This window comes from Physeter macrocephalus, chromosome 11 (assembly GCF_002837175.3).
Source record: "Physeter macrocephalus isolate SW-GA chromosome 11, ASM283717v5, whole genome shotgun sequence".
Lineage (NCBI taxonomy): Eukaryota > Metazoa > Chordata > Mammalia > Artiodactyla > Physeteridae > Physeter > Physeter macrocephalus.
The window spans coordinates 182,289,380-182,308,947 of record NC_041224.1 but is presented as its reverse complement, the minus strand read 5'-3'; the positions used below and the strand labels follow the sequence as shown (position 1 = coordinate 182,308,947).

The following is a 19,568-nucleotide window of genomic DNA, read 5'->3' as shown; positions in this document are numbered from 1 at the left end:
CATGAGCGGGAGCCCGCGTGCTGACACCTGCAGGGCCAGTGACTGCACGGACCTCTCCGCTGGGCCACGCGGCTGTGCGCCCGCAAGACCCCGGCTCTTTTCCTCTCTTCCTCGGCACCCGGAGGCCAGAGTGCAGGGGTGGCGGGCACAGGCTTTAGGGTGGGAGGCTGAGAGGCACTGTATGCCATCTCTGTCCCCTCTGGACACAGCCTCAGGGTCCACCACTGGCGTGCCACAGGGACGCTGCTGACAGAGGCCAAAACCCAAAGGTGGGATCCCATCCTCCCGTGAGGCCAGACGAGGCCGGCAAAGAACCGGCTGCTCCCTCAGGGTCGGCCGCACAGCCTGCATCCACCGTGCATGGCGCAGAGGCCTGTCCTGGGCAAGAGCGGGAGGGGAGCGGCCTCCCCCCCCCACAACCCCCCGCAGGCCTGGGGCCCGGGGCCCGGCGCTCCATGCACCATCCAAGGAGCGGTGCAACCAAGGATCTGGGAAGTCCCCCAAATTAAACTCCTCAGGTAGGTGAGAGCAGCCACACCCCAGGACAAGCACGGCCAGGGTCGCTTCTCAGAGAAGGAAGGCGGCCCCAGGGACATGCATGGACTTCAGTCTGCACCCGCCCGGAGGCTGAGGTGGCAGCCACAGGCGGGCCGGAGGGGTGGGCTGGGAGACTCACTGGCGTGCTTGTCAGCCAGGGCGATGAGCGTGCTGGAGATGTCCCGCCTTCTGTAGAAGCACACCACCTTGGCCTCCACGTTCCCGTTGGCCGTCTGCAACAGCAAGGCAGGGTCTAAGGGACGCACGCCCCCGCGGGCCTGCGGCTCCCCGCAGGGGTGTCGCCCAGACGGGGCCTCGGCTGTGACCAGGGACGGGCTCGTCACGCAGAGCCCACGCCCCACGGAAGGCCCTGAAGGGCAGCGGCAACCTGGCCGACGGAGGGACGCACACCGGACCTAAACCGAGTCTGCACCCGGCTCCTGTCCTATCCCGAGCCGCCTGAGGACACCAGGTGGACCCCGGCCCCCAGAAAGGACAGCTCTGCCTTGGCCTCGGGAGCTGCCCCTTCCTTTCGGGCACCAGAGGGGGTGTGATCAAGGACAACGACTGCGAGCCTCCGTCACCCCCCACGAGCAGAAACCCGGCCAGCACGCGAGAGGCGCGGCCCTGAGGCCTGGATCCGCTTCCGAGACGCAGGGCAGTCTGGCGGGGCTAAGCGGCGGCCTCCAGGATGGGGCGGCTGCTGCCTGGGATGACCCGGGCTTGCAGAGCGTCCAACGAACACGGCAGACGAGCTGCAGCAAGGACACCACGAAGCCCGCGGGGTGGAAACCTCACACCGAGAACGTGTTTTTTCTTAATCGACAAGTTCACAAAATTTTTAATGACGATGCAAGGATTGTATCACAGTTCTAATCTTTGTAAAGTATAGCACAGCAGCATTTATAACATTAAACAAAACTATCTTTATGAAAAGTATTTCCCTTTTAGTTATTAAATTCCATTAGGCCGGGAATTTTTCCCAAGAAAAAGTCTTCGGAATTTTTCACATCCCTGAGCTTACGTTAAAAGTGCTATCAACTCCGCTGCTTTAAAGGTTCATCACAAAAACTGCAGAGTGCACGCGGATGAAAACCATCCTCACTCCAGTCTACGAAGAAATATAAAGAGTATGAAGAATTCTTCCAGGAAAACTGAAATCAAGTATCAAAACAAGGGACTGTGAGAGGGCCTGAAGGTGACGCGTCCGTCTTCAGCGTGTGAAGACTGGGTTTTTAGAAGCATGACTTGTCGGCTTGTCGGGATGGCTGTGTCAGACCCCTAAACGTCTGCAGTGTTCAAGGGTGCCCAGAGTTTTGCAAGACAGGATTCCCAGACCAAAAAGCGCCTCCTAGAAATGGTCCTGGAGACTGTCCGCTGAGCTTGGAACGACGAGGGGCCTTCAACACGACAGAGATGATCTGGCACCGCGTCAGGACCACAGAAGCAACCGGACAGAGTCTAGAAGGACGACCGCGAGAGCGTCACGCGGCAGCCACGGTCCCGGCCTCTGGGAGCCCCTGGGCCTTGCGTCTTCAGGGCTTTGTCCGAGTCTCTGAGCCACGGAGGCGGCCCCCCAGCAGGCCCGCGGAGTCGCGGCAATGCCCCCTCCTGGATGCGCACCAGGTGCAGCCCCGCCCAGGGGCCCCTGGGAACGCGCACCCCCTGGGGCTGCGCGTGCTTCTGCACAACCTCAGCTCTGCGAGCCTGGCCTGGGGACCGGGGACTCCAGAGCCCTCTTCCCTCCGGCGCTCTGCCCGGGTCCCTGCTACCCCTCACGACACCCGCGTGTCTCCTCCAGCTGCCTGTGTCCCCCTCCCCGGGCTGGGGTCCCAAAGGGCCTGTGGGAGGAAAGCTGGGGCGACTGCAGGGCACCCTCGCCCGTTTCCTGTCTCCACGGAGGCCGGCTCAGCGGCCCCGGAGCGAGGGCAGGACGGCAGGGGGCCTTCCCACAAGGCTGGGGGTGGCCACGGCTCGGGTGCAGGCAGACTGGGGTCCTTGGCCCCCCAGAAGGACCCCACCGGAGGACAAAGTGGGGTGTGGGGAGATGTCCCACTGGGGTCAGCAGCGTCTGCCTTTCGTCCTTTGCTGGACTTTTCGGAGACTCCCACACGCCACGGTCCAACCTGACTCCCTAAAACCTGGCTTCTGATCCCACGACAGATGCTTCCCGGGAGGCCTCCGCCTGCCCTCTGGTCCTCTCTGGGCCTCTCCTGCCTGGCTGGCACCCAGAGGGCCCGCACGGAGCCTGGTCCCCACGCCGCACCCCCCAACGCCCGTCCCGAGGGTCTGCCCCCACCACGCACCCCCATTCTCACGCCCCCGTCGGCCTTTTCCTGTTCTTTCACAACGGCAATTTTCTCCAGTAGTGTAAAGATTTAACTCTTCATGAAAACAACGTAAATGGCACATATATCCAATCAAAGTTCTAAGGAGAAAACTCGACAGTTACTTTGTAAGCTCACGAAAGCCCAGAGTCCCGGGAGGGCTGGGGGAACTGGTGTCGAGCACGGCCCGGTGGAGGGGCTCCGAGGGGCTCAAAAGAGCCGGACTTCGCGGGAGGGGCAGCGAGCCCCGCAGGGACGCAGACACAGCGGCTGCGGCTTCGTCAAGAAAACTCATTTTAGACTTGTTTTCATTTACAGAAAAGAGAAAAAGCACGGAGCCACCGGCACCCCCCGACCCGGCCTACACGCCCCGCTTCCTCAGCGCTCACTCCAGGGTCCACTCCAGGGCCCCGCCAGTACCCCGCGCCGCCCCCCGCTGCTCTGGGTGGGCGGCGTGGGGGCTGGTCAGCAGCCCGCAGGGCACCCTCCGCCGGAGCGCCCGCTGTCCCCGGGGCTGGACGGGGCTGTGGCTCTGGAGGACCTCGGGGTGGGGGCATTTTCTCAGGCCACTCCTCTGCTTGCAGGGCCCTCGTCTCCTCTGATTCCTACTAACTGGACGTTGGGCCGTTGGAGGACTCTCTACTTTCCTGAGTTTTCTCTCTCTGTGTTTTCGTCCCAGTTTCTGCTAGTAACTTCCAGGAGCTTCTTCTCACTCCTGAGTCTCCCCAGTCACAGTGGCCGCCATGTCTCTCTGAGGGTGCCCCTGGCTCGTCTGGCCTCAGTTTTCCTCTGCGCCCTCATCAGCTCTCTCCTCCGTTTGTTTTGATGGATCTCACGGTGGAAGCCGTCCTCCCTGCTCCGTCCAGGTCGCGGGCTGAGAGCAGGCGTTTTGCTGGGCCGCGACGCCAGCGGCTCAGATCTGCCCCCAGAGAGCACCCCCCTCTCCACCTCCCTCTGCACACGAGGCTGCCCAGCATCCTGGGGCCGTCAGAGGAGAGCCCTCGAACTGACCCCGTTTTCAGCCCCTGCCTGAACTACGATCGCCTGGGCTGCGCCCACCTCTCCAGCCGGGACGGAGCCCCCGTGCCCCGTGGGGTGGGAGGGGAGGCCAGTAGGGGTGCAGGGCTCCGAGGACCCCGAGGGCCATAGCAGACATCCGTGCTCTCGGGTGCTTTGGACCCACGCCCCTTTCCACCACCCCACCAGGCAGAGCTTCCTGGTGCCCACGCTTGCGTCCACCCTCACGGGGTGGCACTGCCTCTCCCTCACACGTGGCGTCGCGGCCAGAGTGAGGGCACCGTGGCCACCCTACGACCACTGGCCGCCATGGCCCCGCATGCCAGGATGACTCCACGCAGAGGCCTGGGGGGGCGGGGGGGGGCGGGACAGACGCCTGCTCCCATTGCTGCAGCGGGCACGGGCCGCACCCTCCTGCCCTACGGCTCCAGCAGGCAGTGAGCAGGCGCCCTCCCGCCAGCGCACCGGTTCCAGCAGTGTGGTGGCCTCACGGGACATCCGGCCACCGCCCCCAGCCCCGGCCACTCCAGCCAGGCCGACACGCTCGGGCCGGGGCCGGGGCTTCGGGGCACGGGCACGCCACCCATCTCCTGGTCCCGGCAGGCACGGCCGCAGGGTCGGGGTGCCGCCATGGCTAGTCTGATCCTTGGGGGACCGGCACCCTGACCTTCCCGCCCCACCCTGCCTGGTCCCGAGAATCGGCTGCACTGCCCCAAGGCCTGAGGTCCAGGAAAGCAGCTCGTCCCCTGCCGGCCACGTGGAGGCACAACAAGGTGGCCCCTAGCCAACACGAGTGACAACAGTGCTTCTGGGACGGGGGCTGCTCCAGGGCGGGGGTCCACAGCCGCCCTTCTGCAGGAACCAGGGGAGAGAGAAGCGGCAGAGCCAAGGGCCCTGCTGACCGGGCACCGCCGTGGCCCTGGCCTCGGAGGAGGGTCACACGGATGCCCTCGCCCCCAGGGCCCCCGCCAACGCCTCCAACTAGGAGGGCGGCAGGAGAGGTGAGGGGCCTCCCCCACCGGGGTTGGGGGTCCGCCCCCACTCCTCTGACCAAAGAGGCCCTTCCGAACCTGCGAGCCCACGCCCACCGCGCCCCACCGGGCCCAGGAGGGCTCCGGGGGCCCCGCCCCCTAATCCACTCATAAGCGCCTGCGCAGGACGCTCGGCAGACGTGGAGGGAGAGAGGGAGACGGGCAGGGGAGCTTCGGGCTGGGGCGCCCAGGCGGCTCCTTCCTTCACTCCTCGGCTGGGACCGTCCAACCCAGACCCTCTCCGAACACCCTACCAGGGACCCTCCGGGATGGGCTCTCCGGGGAGGGGCACCCCCGCCCCCCAGCAGGGACGGGGCCACACGCTACCTTGTTGAGCTCCTCGATCCTCCGGATCAGGTACGGGTTGCTGGAGGAGTTCTCGAAGTAGACGTAGTCTGCAAACGGGCGAGAGCGCGTCAGCCTCGCGAGTGCGCCAGCCCGGGAGCCGCCCCGCCCCGCTCGCCCGCGGCCTGGCTGCGTCTGCGGTGGTGGGCGGGGGCCAGGCTCAGGCGGGGCGGTGGGGGGCCGCGGGGGCTGCAGCCGGCCCGGAGGGGGCCCCAAGAGCGGCACCGCCAGGGCGGGAAGGACAGTCACAGGCACTGCTACCGCCGGCCCGAGACCACGTCGGCATGGAGGCTGTCAGGCGCCGGACACCCCCCCGTGCACATGCCCCGGCGTCCCACCACCTCCCCTCCAAAGACAAAAGAGCTGAACGGAGGCCGGGGCTTCCCGGGTGGAGGAGACACGGAGCTCACCGGGGCGGGACGAGGTCGGGCGCCGAGGGGAGCGGGGTCCTGAGGGTGCTGCCGCCCCTGCCGGGTCCCCCAGACCTCAGGTCAGCACAGGCTCCCCGCACAGAAAAACCACACGTGCTCTCCGTTTCCCCGATGCCCCCGAGGGCGAACGGGGCTCTGGCTCAGGGAGGCCCCCAGCGGGAGGCCAGGGGGCCCACCAGCAAAGCCCAGGACAGCCCGAGGCCAGCCCCGCAGGGGACAGCTGACCAGGAGGCTGTCCTGGCTGGAGTCCGCTGAGGCCTGCACGTGCACACGGCCCAGGTGCCCCCGGACGGAGGTGAAGACCCCAGCGGGATCACAGGAGGGATGTGCCCGGAGGCTGGCTGGACAAAGAGAGGCCTGAGGGAGGGGCTGGCCGGCACGAGCTTGTTTCAGGGCGACTGCGGCCACGCTGCACCTCACCGGACCATACACTCCAGACGGGCGGGTTTTACCACACGCAGATTTTATCTCAACTAAAGAGTTTTTATAAAAAGGTCTCAAATCAATCATCCAAGCTTTCGTTCTAAGAAACTAGATAAAGAGCAAATTAAACCTGAAATAATTATTTCACACACACTCCTGCGTGTCAGGAACTGGAAAGCACCCAAACGCTCCCCCGGGAGGGTAGGGGGTGGCAGACAGGCAGACAGCAGGTCTGCGTCCAGCAAGAGTCCCGGCAGCACCAGGAAAGGTGCCCTGGACACGGGGCGGCGGGGGGCTCGGGGGACTGGGCGTCTCGCGCCCGGGCGGCAGCTACACACCTGCCGGCAGCTGCCCTGGGCTTCCGAGGACTGGGCTTCACCGCCTGTAACTCGTGCTTCGGTAGGTGGGGAACAAAGAAAGAGGCAGGAGGGGGAGGAGACACAAGCCGCCCCGAACACCCGAGAAAGAGACTGAGCACAGAGGCAACCGCCTTCCAAACAGAGAAAGAAGGGAAAGGAGAGCCCCCGTCCCCGGCCCAGATGGCTTCGCTGGTGAATAGCACCGAACCCGGAAGGGAGGCTGAGCACAGTCTACACGACCTCTCCCAGAAAGCACTAGAGCAGGGAGCGCCCGGTGGCTCAGGAGGCCGGACACCGCGAGAGACCACAGAGCCGTGCCCCTCACCGACTCGAGTACAGCTTCTCAGCACAACCTCTGCACATGGGAGCTGGCCGCCCAGCAAGGGGCCAACGCCCCTCGACCACTGGGAGTCACCTGGGGACACGTCGAAATCACAGCAGTGGAATAAAGAAGAAAGACCATCTCAACAGATGCAGAGGAGCTGACGAAACCTACACAATTCCTGATAAAAACTCTTGACACAGGCGCTTCCCTGGTGGCGCAGTGGTTGAGAATCCACCTGCCAGTGCAGGGGACACGGGTTCGAGCCCTGGTCCGGGAAGATCCCATGTGCCGCGGAGCAACTAAGCCCGTGCGCCACAACTACTGGGCCTGCGCTGTAGAGCCCACGAGCCACAACTACCGAAGCCCACGCGCCTAGAGCCCGTGCTCCGCAAGAGAAGCCACCGCAATGAGAAGCCCGCGCACCGCAACGAAGACCCAACGCAGCCAAAAATAAAAAAATAAATAGATTTGTTAAAAAATGAAAAACCTCTGACGCAAACTAGGAATTCAAGGGAACTTCCTCGCCTGCTAGCAGACGTTTACCAAAAACCTACAGTGAAGTCATGTTTACTGACGAAAACACGGTGCCCTCCCCTAAAGCCGGGAAGAGGGCACGGGAGTCGATCCACTGCACTGCTTGCTACTCACCCACAGGTCCTAGTCGGTGCCACGAGGAGAAAAAAATAAATACATGGAAGGCATGCAGATTGGAAAGGAAGAGAGAAAACTCTCTAAATGCAGAGGACATGACTGTCCACAGAGAAATTCCCAGAGTACACAAAAAGCTATTAAAACCAATGAGCGAGGAGCCGCTCTTGCCTTGGGATGGACTGCATTCTGCCTGTGGCGTGTGGTGCTCTCTCCATAAGCCTGCTTTCACTTACAATAGAAAAACTAGTGAGTGAGGGTTTAGCAAGCGCATAGGATACAAAAATAGTGTATTAAAAGTACCAATTACAATAGCTCACAAGTACTGAAGTATTAATTTAACAATCGACAGATCTTTAAAGATCAAGAGCTCCGTGCAAAGATCTGTATGCTGAAAACTACAAAACGCTGAGAAAAATCAACAAAAACTAAATAAACCGTAACATAAGATATGGTGGATCAAAACACAGACTGTCAACCGTTTTCGGTACAGGGCCAGAGTAAATACTTAAGGCTTCGCACGACAAGAGGCTAAACCGAAGATATCACTTAGGTATTAACATGATACGTTACCACAAACATTTTGCCAATGAAATGAAAATTAAAACAATAAAAATTGAGTATACTTTTTTGTGATAATCCTGGCCTACTAAGGAATTCTGTTTTGGGGGAGGACAACTTGCTGCATCGGGGCTCAAGTTCACGTTCCGGATCACGAAAACCCATCGCAACGTCCCTGTTAACGCCGACCCGTGACGCGGCCTCTATGTCTTTCTGCACAAAAAGTACCCAAACGACGATATCCATCTGCAAGCGTGAAATTTTAATTGAGCACTCTCGTTCTGGACTCTCCGAGATTTCTCTCGGCCTTTCCCTTTCAGCATTTGTGCAGTGAAGGGTGAACCCAGCAGGCCGGGGTCGTCCACGCCCTGCATGTCCAAAGGAAGGTGTGGCCCCTGGCCTGCTCCTGGGAGGTCGCCCCAGAGCCCCTGGAGGGTCCTGCCTGATGGGAGTCTTTGCCCACCTGGGGGCATGGGCCACACAGACCACGCCGACAGTGTGATCTGTGGTGGGCCAGAGATCAACCTGACCTCCGGAGGGCTGGACACTAAGGCCAGCCACGCCGATGGTTAGCCATGGCCATGTGACCAACCTGGATAAACACCCTGGACACCGGGTTGCGTGTGGTCTCACCATCTGTGGCCCTGGGACAGGCCAGCTGGAAGCCTTGACCTTTTTACCTTTGCTGATTCTGGTGTATATCCTTTAGTTGTACTAAACTTAGCCATGAGTGTGACGGCTTTGCTGACCCAGAACTGCAGCAGGTGACACAATACAGATGGTGGGGCAGCTCCTCAAGGCAGCTAAGTGGCTTCTGAAACACAGAAACCTCCTTCGCACTTGCACTGCGGCCCAAAACACACCGCGGGGACTGTGGTCTGAACTCAGAAAACATGCCCGATGCAAATCTGGGTCCGAATGGAGATCCCATTTCTCTCTCTCTCTTTTTTTTTTTTTGCGGTACGCGGGCCTGTCAAAAGTGTCAAGGCAATACACAAAAATAATAATTAGGTTTGAAAATACCCAGTGAGAGTTAGAATACAACTCAAACAAGGTAAGAAACAACCTTGACCCTCTTCCATTTTTATTTTTATTTATTTATTTATTTTTTAATTTTAATTTTTAATTTTTTTTATTTTTTGAGGTACGTGGGTCTCTCACCGCTATGGTCTCTCCTGCTGTGGAGCACCGGCTCCGGACGCGCAGGCCCAGCGGCCGCGGCCCACGGGCCCAGCCGCTCCGCGGCACGTGGGATCCTCCCGGACCGGGGCACGAACCCCTGTCCCCTGCATCGGCAGGCGGACTCTCAACCACTGCGCCACCAGGGAAGCCCTCCCATTTCTTCTTTTAACATCTGACAGTAAGAAACTGTATAAAGCGCTCTGTGATTCAAACAATGTCAGTCATCACCAAAATGAATGTACCACAGTAGAAGTTTGCAGTAAGTGCCATTTCCTGTAATTTTCAGATGAATTCATAAAGGACCATTATCAAGTATGCAGCAAAAACTAATTTCCAAAGGCACTCAGTGTTTGATACTCGTGGTTGGGAGTGGTTCTTCTCATTCTGAAAAGTTCTGACTTCTGCCCCGAGTTTAAGAAACCACAGTGAAATCTGACCGCCGCCACGCGCTCACGCTGCCGCACGGCAGGCCAAGTCAAGACATTCAGCCTCCACCTTCTTTTTGGCCGTGTTGGGTCTTCGCTGCTGCGCACAGGCTTCCTCTAGTTGTGGCGAGCGGTGGCTTCTCTTATTGTGGAGCACAGGCTAGGTCTAGGAGTGCGGGCTTCAGTAGTTGCAGCACGCGGGGGCTCAGTAGTTACAGTGCACGGGCTTAGTTGCTCCGCGGCATGTGGGATCTTCCCGGACCAGGGCTCGAACCCGTGTCCCCTGCACTGGCAGGCGGATTCTTAACCACTGCGCCACCAGGGAAGCCCTCAGCTTCCACTTCTGATAAAAATTCACAGAACTGATGATGGCTAACTCCTCGAGGTCAAGTGCAGCTCACTGTTGACACAACAGGTTGGGTGAAGCGCGAGACTCAACATTTTGCACAGAACGCCTGCTGACAAGCAGCCCGAGGGACAACGGGCTTCGGGTACCTGATGTGTTAACAAGCTTTGTCCAGGTGTCCAGCCAAGCCCCGTTCTGCTCCATACACCGAATTCTGTTCGCACATACAGCAGCGTGTCCTACGAATCAGCTCACGTGGGTACAGAGGCTGAGAGGTCAGATGATCTGCCGTCTGCAGGCTGGGGACCAGGAGCCAGTGGTGAGAATCAGCCGGAGTCCAAAGGCCTGAGAACCGGAGTCCAAAGGCTGAGCACCAGGAACCCCGATGTCCGAGGACGGGAGAGGACGGAGGACCCAGTGCAACCAGCAGGACGCCAGCCCCTCGCCTCTCCGCACCATCAGGCCTCACAGACTGGACGCTGCTGTGCTGGGAGGGCTGTGATCCAGGCTGACCTGTCCCGCAAAGCCCTGGCAGCCGCACCGGCAACGATGTCCCCCCATCTCCCTGGCCGCCCTGTGGCCGCCCTGAGCCCAGCCGGGTGGACCCAGCGTCCTAGTAGAGCCCAATTCAGTCGGCACGAGGCTGGCATTTTCCCCACTTCTTTGAACATCTCGGCTGTGCCCGGTCCCGGCAGCTCTTCAGAGGCCGGTCTCCTCGCGGGGAGCCCATCCCGCGCACCCCGTGCCCACTCCCAGCCCCTCAGCCTGGGCAACCAGCCTCCCAAAGGCTGCTCCTCGGCCAGCTGCCACCAACACGACTAAATGACGTCACCACCAGCAACCGGCTTCGCCTGCCCGGCCGATAAGCGAGCAGACTCTGTTGGAGGCTCTTGTCCGGTTCGCGAACTTCCGTGAAGGAGCCCTGCGGCTGCACCCACACACACCGCGTCCCTTGGGCACAGCGCCCACGCCCCTAAAGCCACCACCTCCCAAGCCCGGGTGCCCTGCTCGCTCGGCGGGGACGGGGACGCAGACAGGGCTCCGAGCTGCTGAGTTACGACACGTGGGTGTGATTCGCAACGACGGCACCGCAGGTGGGCAGGTGAGCAAGTGAGGTGACCTCACCACCGCTCGACCACACTGAGGCCCCAAAGCAGCCAGAGGACACACGCAAACGCACAAGCACGGCTCGTTCCAACACGACTTTATTTATGGGCACTGAGATTTGAATTTCACGGAATTTTCATGTGTCCTAAAGTATTCTTTTGATTTTTTTCCCTCAACCATTTAAAGATGCAGGAACCATTCTTAGCTCATGAGTCACAGGGGAACAGGCAGTGGGCCGCAGGCCTGCCAGTGCCCGGAGCAGAGGACTCGATCCTGGTGAAGATGCCAGTTTTCCCCCAAACTGATCTCAACCATAGTTTCAACGTGATCCCAATCAAGACTCCACCGTTTCTTTTTCTGTAGAAACCAGCAAGCCAATCCTACACTTGACGTGGGAAATCCGAGACACCAGAATAGGCTAAACAATTTGGGAAAAGGACAAAGTCAGGGAATTCCCTGGCAGTCCAGTGGTTAGGACCCTGCACTCTCACTGCCGAGGGCCCGGTTCAATCCCCGGCCAGGGAACTAAGATCCCGCCAGCTGCGTGGCACGACCAAAAAGAAAAAGAAAAAGGACAAAAGTTGAAGGATTCCCACCTGATCCAGATTTGCCGTGAAGTTACAGTAATCCCGACGGCGTGGATTGGCACAAGCACGGCTGCGTCAATGGAAAAGAGGAGGAACAAAGGGAACCACGGCAAACAGGTTCGACCGAGGTGCCTGGAGATGGGGGGGCGGTCAAGACGTTAACAGGTGGAGATGCACAACTGGACATTCACACGCAAAAGGGGAAGGACCCGAGAACCATCACCTCCACCACACACAAGAAAATGCACTCAAAACGGGTCATACACTTGCAGGTAAAACCTGGAACTATAAAAATGCTACAAAAAAACAGGATAAAATCTTTGTGACCTTGGGGTAGGCAGACTTCATACACTTCTCTTTTACAAAAGAGAAAATGTGCAAAATACGTGTCTCGTAAAGAACTGAAATCCAAAATATAAAAGAAACTCTCACAACTCAACAGTAAGCTTCTTTCCAATTTTAAAAACCGGGCAAAGGATTTGTCCAGACGCCTGATCAAAGGCACAGGGATGGCAAGTAAACACGCGGCAAGATGGCCAGCAGCACGGACGCACAGGGAAACGTGAATCACAACTCCAGTGAGATGCCCTGTGTGCCAGTCCGACTCCCGTGCAGAGGACCCAGGACCCTCAGCATCGCTGCCGGGAGCACAGGAAAGTAATGAGGCTGCACGGCGGACAGGCGACTCCGCCAGGCAACCCCGCCCCTGGGCACTTTCACCCACGAGGAACACCCATAAGAACATATGTTCACACTCAAAGCTGAGCACAGGTGTTCACGGTCGGCTTCCCTCCACCACCAAAACTGCAAATAGGGGCTTCCCTGGCGGCGCAGTGGTTGAGAATCCGCCTGCCAATGCAGGGGACACGGGTTCGAGCCCTGGTCCGGGAAGATCCCACATGCCGCGGAGCAACTAAGCCCGTGCGCCACAACTGCTGAGCCTGCGCTCTAGCCCGGGAGCCACAACTACTGAAGCCTGCGTGCCTGGATCCCGTGCTCCGCAACAAGAGAAGCCACGGCAATGAGAAGCCCGTGCACCACAACAAAAAGTAGCTCCGCTCGCCGCAACTAGAGAAAGCCCGCGCGCAGCAACGAAGACCCAACGCGGCCAAAAATAAATAAATAAAATAAACAATTTTTTTTAAAAATTATATTAAAAAAAAACCTGGAAATGGCCCAGCTGTGATCTGAACATCAGGTCCTTCCAAAAGTCACGTTGAAATCCTAACCCCAAAGCCATGGCATCTGGAGGCAGGGCCTTTGGGAGGTGCTTAGGTGGGGCCCGGAGTGGGGTGAGTGCTCTCACAGGAGACGCCACAGAGCTCCCCAGACATCGAGGCTGCTGGAGCCTTGGCCTGGGACCTGCAGCCTCCAGAACTGCAAGAAGTTGGCATCTGTTGTTAACCAGCCCCCACTGGCTCATGCCTCGTTACAGCAGCCTGAAGGGACCGAGCCGACCCCAATGTCCCTTCGCTGCTGCATACACCTCGGTAAGTCCATTCGACGGAACCTATTCAGCAAGCAGAGGATGAGCCACCGACACGAGGACAAGTCCCGAACGCGCTGCACCCCATGAAGGAAGCCGGCGTGCCGCGCTGCATGACACCCTGTAAAGGGGCTCTGCAACAACAGGGACTGATCGGGGCTGCCAGAGCTGGCGGGGGGGCAGGCGGGCTGACTAGAGAAGGCAAGAGGGACACTCGTGGGTCATGGAAGCAGTCTAACCGCTGCCCTCCCCCTCCTGGCCTGTTTAGGACCACACACGTGGAAGCGTGTGCGGCAGTTACGCAACGGTGTGTGTCTGCCCAAATCAAAGAACCGCACACATAAAAGGGTGTTGAAAAGTGTACTTCCATAGACCTAACTTTAAAGGTAAAAGATACACACGAGCCATTCCCGTCTGTCTCAGTAATGATGTTCCCTAATGTCACCACTAACACCGAACCGTCCTGAACTCAGCCGTCGCCCCAGGGGGAGCCCAGGGTCAGGGCCCCAGCAGCCTCGGGCCACCTTTTCATCAGCAGATCGACACATAACCTGTCCTCTGTGAGTATCCATTTAAAGACACCGTATCTGGTACGTATCGCATCGTCCATTCATGAGTGTTGGGCCCGTAGCCTCCCTGCCCTTAGGGACGCTGGACGCACTTCACGGCTATGCTGGGGGGCACTTGAAACACCGAAATCTCCAACTAAAAGCTCAAAAATTCAAGCGGCATGGTCCTCAGCAGGCCGGGGGACCCAGCCCTCGCGGCTCCACTGCTTCCACATAAACCTTAGGGAGATGGCGGATTCGCAAAGACGATCCGTGAGGAGTGATGGGCTGGACAGGATGTGTCCGCTGAGCAAGTGGGCGAGCTGGTCACAGCCAGGAGGCCGCGCGAGGGGAGCCAGCGGGGACAGAGGCCCCACAAGAACACAGGCGCACACCCCAGGAGGGCCGCCAGACCCCTGTCAGCATCCCTCCAGAACCGACTCCCACCAGGTCCCCTGGGGCTGGGGACCCCGCAGCGGGAACGGCGGGGCGCCTGAGGAAGCCAGACTCCTGACCCTGCAGGACCACGTCCGCTTTCACCTGCTACACCTGGGCGCCCCCCAAGCCCAGAGCCAGGCCGTCTGCACGCGGGCCCCCTCCTGCTCCTCTGTCCCGGCCCCGGCGGCTCCACCTCCCCAGCCAGGCCTCCCGTGCACACACACCCACCCCCGGACGGAGGCCGGACCCTGCCTCCCTCCAGGGGCTGGAGCACAGGGTGGAGGCTGAGGGCTGGTCACGCGGGCGCCAGAGGCCGGGCCCCAGGCCTGAGCACGGCAGGTGTCCCCCACATCTCTACAGACGGAGGGACAGAGCCGTCCTCACCCGCACACCAGGGAAAGCCCGGCCAGTGCCCACGGCTGAGCTCACCGGAGCACGTCCCCCCGCGGCCCTGGGCTGAACCCAGTCCCCTCCCGCGGGGTGCGGCCGCCTCTCAGAGGCGACCTCCTGCGACCGCCAGGGGAGCCCCGCCGCGCAGCGCGAGGAGCCCACTCTGCCCGACACCGACGGACCCCCGCCTTGCAGAGGGCAGGGAAGCGGTGGGCCTGCCCTCCAGGGGTGCCGAGCGCGGGGTCCCGCTGGCTGTGCCGCAGCCACGCCCCCCACTCCCAAGGCAAGCAGTCCTCACCTCGGGTCACCACCGCCACACGCGTCACCCACAGGGACCTGGGCCTCCGTCTCAGGGGCCCGTGCCCAGCTGGGACCCCCGCGCAGTGACAAGAGAGCCAGGACCCGGTCAGGGGCGGTGGGGGGCCACCCAAGGGCGGGGCCACATCACGGGGCCCCGAAGGTGCTGGGAGTTGACCCCCCACCGCAGGAACCACTAAGCAGTTTGAAGCAGGGGAGACGGAGCAGACCCGCTGCTCAGAAGGGTCATCTCCTGAGGCAGCCCACGAATCGCAGCCAGGAGAGGGTCAGGGCGCTGCAGGGCCGGGAGAGCAGGCGTCCCACGAGAAGGCACAGCTCGAACCCGCGTCCCGCTGGCCGGGAGCGGGGAGGCCGCAGGGGCCCGGCCCGTGTGCGACAACGGGCGGCAGCCCCGCCCGCCAGGCCCTCCCCAGGAACCGCACCCCGACGTCAGCCTGGACCCCCCGGCTGTGGAGACGGCACCAGCACCCTCGTCCGTCCACACAGGGGCCCCCAGAGCCCCGGGAAGGCTGTGCCCGCTGCCATCGGACATGGGCCCCCTGCTCCCTGAAGACAGACGGACAGGGGTGCAGGGCAGACAGAGAGACGGAAGGCAGGAGGACAGGACATTGTGTAGAACATCAAACTCTTGAGAGAAGGCAGGCTGGGGGTCACGGGGGGGGCCTCAGGGCACCCCACCACCCTCACTCGGCCCCGAACTTCAGCGGGAGGCAGCCGGGAGGAGGGGCCTCTGTGCCGACCTCACCCAAGCCACCCCTCGGGCCCCGCACGTCCAGCACCCACGTCCACACGTCCGGACGCCCTGGGAAGGCCACTGCGCACCGCAGGGGTGCCCGCCCCGCCACGTGAGAACGGCACCATCTGCCCCAGCACGCCCCTGCCGGCCCCACACAAGTTTGGCATTTTCCCGCGTGTGGATGTCTTACCTAGGCAAAAGTTAAAATTAAACAAAGAAGCGTTTCTGACAACAGGACAGGATACAGATGACAAAGACAAAAACAGCAGGGGCAACGGAGACACTGTCAAGCTGCCCAGAGGACTAGGGTGTTCCTATCACCTTTTCAAAATATATTTTTAAAAATCAACGACCCAAAAGAATGGGAGTTAATTTCTTACAATGACAGAAGAAAAAAAAGAGACGAGACCTGAGGGGAGATGGCTGCAGCCCGCCCATTAAAAACACACCCACCGCCCCAGTGACCGCGGAATCGGGTGGCTCCTGGCTGTCGGTTTTCACTTTCTGTCCTGGAGCATGACAGCACGTCTCCGGACAGAGACAAAAAGAGGTGCCCGTGGTGCCCTCAGTCCACAGCTGGCTCCAGAAGACTGGCCAGGTGCCCCCACTCCCCACGCAGAGCCCCGAGGAAGAGGGGTCGTGGACCCTGACCCCGCCACCCGCGTCCAGGCCTCCTCCACCGCATTTGCTGTCGCCGCCGACAGCAACCCTCTGTCCAGGCTGGGTCGCCTCCCCGGGAAGAACCAGGCCCTGTCCCCTCCCAGGCTGACCCACTCCGCCCAGCCGGTCAGCTGGCACAAAGCTGCAGCCATGCCTTCGCCCCGCCCAGACATCCTGGCAGGGCCTCAGGACGGCCTGCCAGGTAGAATGCAGGACACCCAGAGAACGCTGGACTCTGCTGACTACTCTCTAGTGTGCGTCCCTCCCACGCGATCTTCGGTACAAACTTACGCTAAGAAACTGTTTATCTGAAACCCAAACTGAACGGGTGTCTTGTACTTTCCTGGCTGAGTCTGGCACCTTTGGAAAAGGTAGGGCGTCCTGAGTGGAGACAACGGGGGCGGCGGGGAGGGGGGCTTTCCCAGACTCTGCTCCTGCACTGCTCCCCCGGCCAGAGCAGGCTGCCCAGGCAGGGCCAAACCCCAGCAAGAGAGGGGCGTACCTTCCTCTGTCCGGGCCCTGAGAAATGCAGACACCGCCCCCCAACCCCGAGCAAGCAGCACCTCAGGACAGGATGCCGGCCTGCCAACACCCCGCCCACCGGGACCACTGGCCTTGCAGACCCACGGGACAGCGCCTTGGGATTCCATACAGAAACCGGGGACGGAGCTGCAGGCACCAAGAGGGAGTCCAAGTGGAAGCGGTCCCGCAGCGCAGGCCCTGGGAGGGCCTCCAGGACACCCTCGGGGGGACACGCACACCCCTCCCCTGGAGGAGGCACCGCAGGACACAGAGATCCTGGTCAACACCGTGGGGAAACTGAGGCACGAGAAGGTCTGAGGGTGGCCAGGCCCCGCTGACTTCGCAGCCAGATAGGTGGCTTGAAGCCCACATGTCAAGGAGTGGACAAAAGTGGAGATCGGGGCATCCACGGCCTGGATGGGGCAGGGACAGCTCCCCTTGGAACCAGCCCCCACGGGCAGGCACGTGGGGGGTCCCACCCACCGAGCCAGGGGCTGGCAGAAGTGCCTGGCAGCAGGTGAGAGCGCAGCAGGGGCCAGCTGAGGGCCTCCAGCCCCCGGCCGCCGCCGCCACCTCCTCCTGCAGGCCTCCGAGTCTCCTCCATCCAGGAGCTGGGCGCCTCCGTTCTGCGGACACTGCTTCGTTTATTCAGCATGCCGATGTGACCGCAGGGCCAGCGCCTGGGATGGGAGGTAAGACCACACCTACCAAGGGGCTTCTGGCTGGCTAAACCCAAGGGGGCACCGGGCGAGCTGGAGGGTGGGCAGACAGGAGGAGCCTCAGGCTGCGCAGGAGGCCAGGAGGGGTCTGCGCTGCGGAAAGGTGGTCCAAGAGGGCACGGGTTCGGGGAGCACTGAACGGGCAGCTACAAGAGAGGCAGGAGCCCAGGGCTGCGCAGCTGGGGTGAGGCAGAGGCCGAAGCTACCAGGGTGGAGAAGGCGGCTCGGTCCTGGGGGTGACCCTCCCGCCTCCATCCAGATGGCCGGCTCCTGCTTGGAGCGGCGAGGCTGGGAACTGAACAGGCCCCTCCCGGAAGGGCCCCTACACTGCAGCCTGCTCCCCACAGGTGTCCGCCAGGGGCCTGTGCTACACGGGGTACAGGCCCCCGTTCCCATGACCACCTCTGGGCCAGAGAGAGCAAGGAAGGGCCTGACGGCCGGGCAGGTGCTGCACTGACCCACTGCACAGATGGGGGTGCACACCCAAGGTCACAAGGCTGGCTTGGCACTCGGGGTCACCTGGCCAGCGACAGTGTAGACCGAGGACAGAGGAGACTTGGAAAGCGAGGCCAGCGCCATCCTCAGCCCTGACACACTCCACCAAAGGTGGGCAAGTGAGCATCTCAAAGTCTCAAAGAGGGTGGGCACCTCACCTCCCTCCCTGTGAAAGACCAGCTCAGAACCCCATGGAAAACCCGCGGCACAGCCTCCCGGAGCCCCCGCCCCAAGAAGTGGGGCAAGGCCCAAAGCCGGCGGCTTCCTGGGGCCCAAATGGGAGGACGAACAGCCCAGGAAGGAAGCCCCCCCAGGGCCTCAGCCAGCTCAGTGACCCCCGAACCAGGGGGCCATCTGCCCCTTCTGCACCCTGGCAAAGCACCTCCCTGCTGGGCTGGGGAAACAGGACGCAGCAAAAAGTTTGGGGGTGTCTTAGAAAAGCATGCTCGGGGTGACCACAGGCTGCTGAGGACCCGGAGAGGGAACCCTGCTAGGGGAAGCCCCGAAGCACACGCCCGGCCCAAAGGGTAGCTCTCAGCCGCCCCTGGGCTCCCACGCATGGGGCTCCCCACACCAGAGGGGACCCACTCCCCACCCCAGCACCCGAGCCAGCCCTGCCTGCCCCGGTGGGCACTCCACACCCCTGCGGCCCCCAAACTCCCGCTCCCAGGACGGCAGCCAGCACCCCCCGCCCCAGACCATGTGCTCTGCTCTGCTCCGGGGTCGGGGGCTCCCGCCAGGTCCCTGGCCAAGAAGGATGCTCTGCGACTCCAGAGCCTTCCACAGTTCCTCTGCCAGGGCCCAACAGGCTACACGGTCGGCCCCCAACAGGTGGGCAGAGCCCCCGCCTCCCTGGTGCGCCGCTCGGCCACTACCCGCACCGGCTCATGAGGGCCGGCCCACGGGGTCACTTCGGGTTGGGAGGTGCATGGCCGGGGCAGAGGTGGCGGTGGAGGAACGGGCTGCTCAGAAAGGGGGGGAGGGGAAGGAGATGGGGTGGGGTGCAGAAGAGTGGGTGAGCGCTGCCGGGGGAGGGGGAAGGACGGCCCAGCCGGGACGGCGTGCAGTGGGGGAGGGGTGCAGAGGCGGAGGGAGGGGACCAGAAGTGGGCCGATGGGGGGGCTGGGCCGATGAGGAGGCGGGCGGAGGAAGGGAAGGGGAAGAAGGGAAAATGGGGGAGGGAGGGACACGACGGGGGACCCGGGCAGGGGGTGCAGAGGGGGCCCGGGCGGAGGTATGGCGAGGCCCGGGGCGGCGGTTTGGGACCGAGGCAGGGAGGAGAGGAGAGATGGGGGACGGAATGGGGCCCGGGGGGGATGGGGACCCGGCGAGGACTGGGGGGATGGGGGCCGGCGGCGGGGGGGGGGGGGGGGGGGGGGGGCGGGCGGGGCCCGGGGTGGCAGGGTCGGGCCCGCGGCGCATAAAGGCGGCGGCGGCGGCGGGCGGACAGGCGGCGGCCTTACCTCCGACCCTGTACATGTTGGCGGCCATGTCCGGCGGCGGCGGCGGAGGCCGCAGGCTGGGCCGGGCTGGGCGCGGGGCTCGGCGCGGGCGGCCGGGAAAATGGAGGCGCGCGGGCGCGAGGCGCGGGGGCGCGGGCGGGCG

At 62.0% G+C, this 19,568-nt stretch overlaps 1 protein-coding gene across 1 annotated transcript in view; it reads right to left on the bottom strand.

Moving 5' to 3' along the window:
• Positions 1–19,554, bottom strand: part of MTA1 (metastasis associated 1) — a 39,930-nt gene extending 20,376 nt beyond the window's left edge. Inside the window, exons 1-3 of the mRNA XM_024131077.3 lie at positions 19,427–19,554; positions 5,240–5,307; positions 677–770 (exon numbers count right to left, since the gene is read on the bottom strand). Of these exons, the coding sequence (XP_023986845.1) occupies positions 677–770; positions 5,240–5,307; positions 19,427–19,454 (190 nt within the window). The 5' untranslated portion in view covers positions 19,455–19,554. The remainder of the gene's footprint in view (positions 1–676; positions 771–5,239; positions 5,308–19,426) is intronic.
• Between the last annotated feature and the right edge of the window lie 14 nt (positions 19,555–19,568).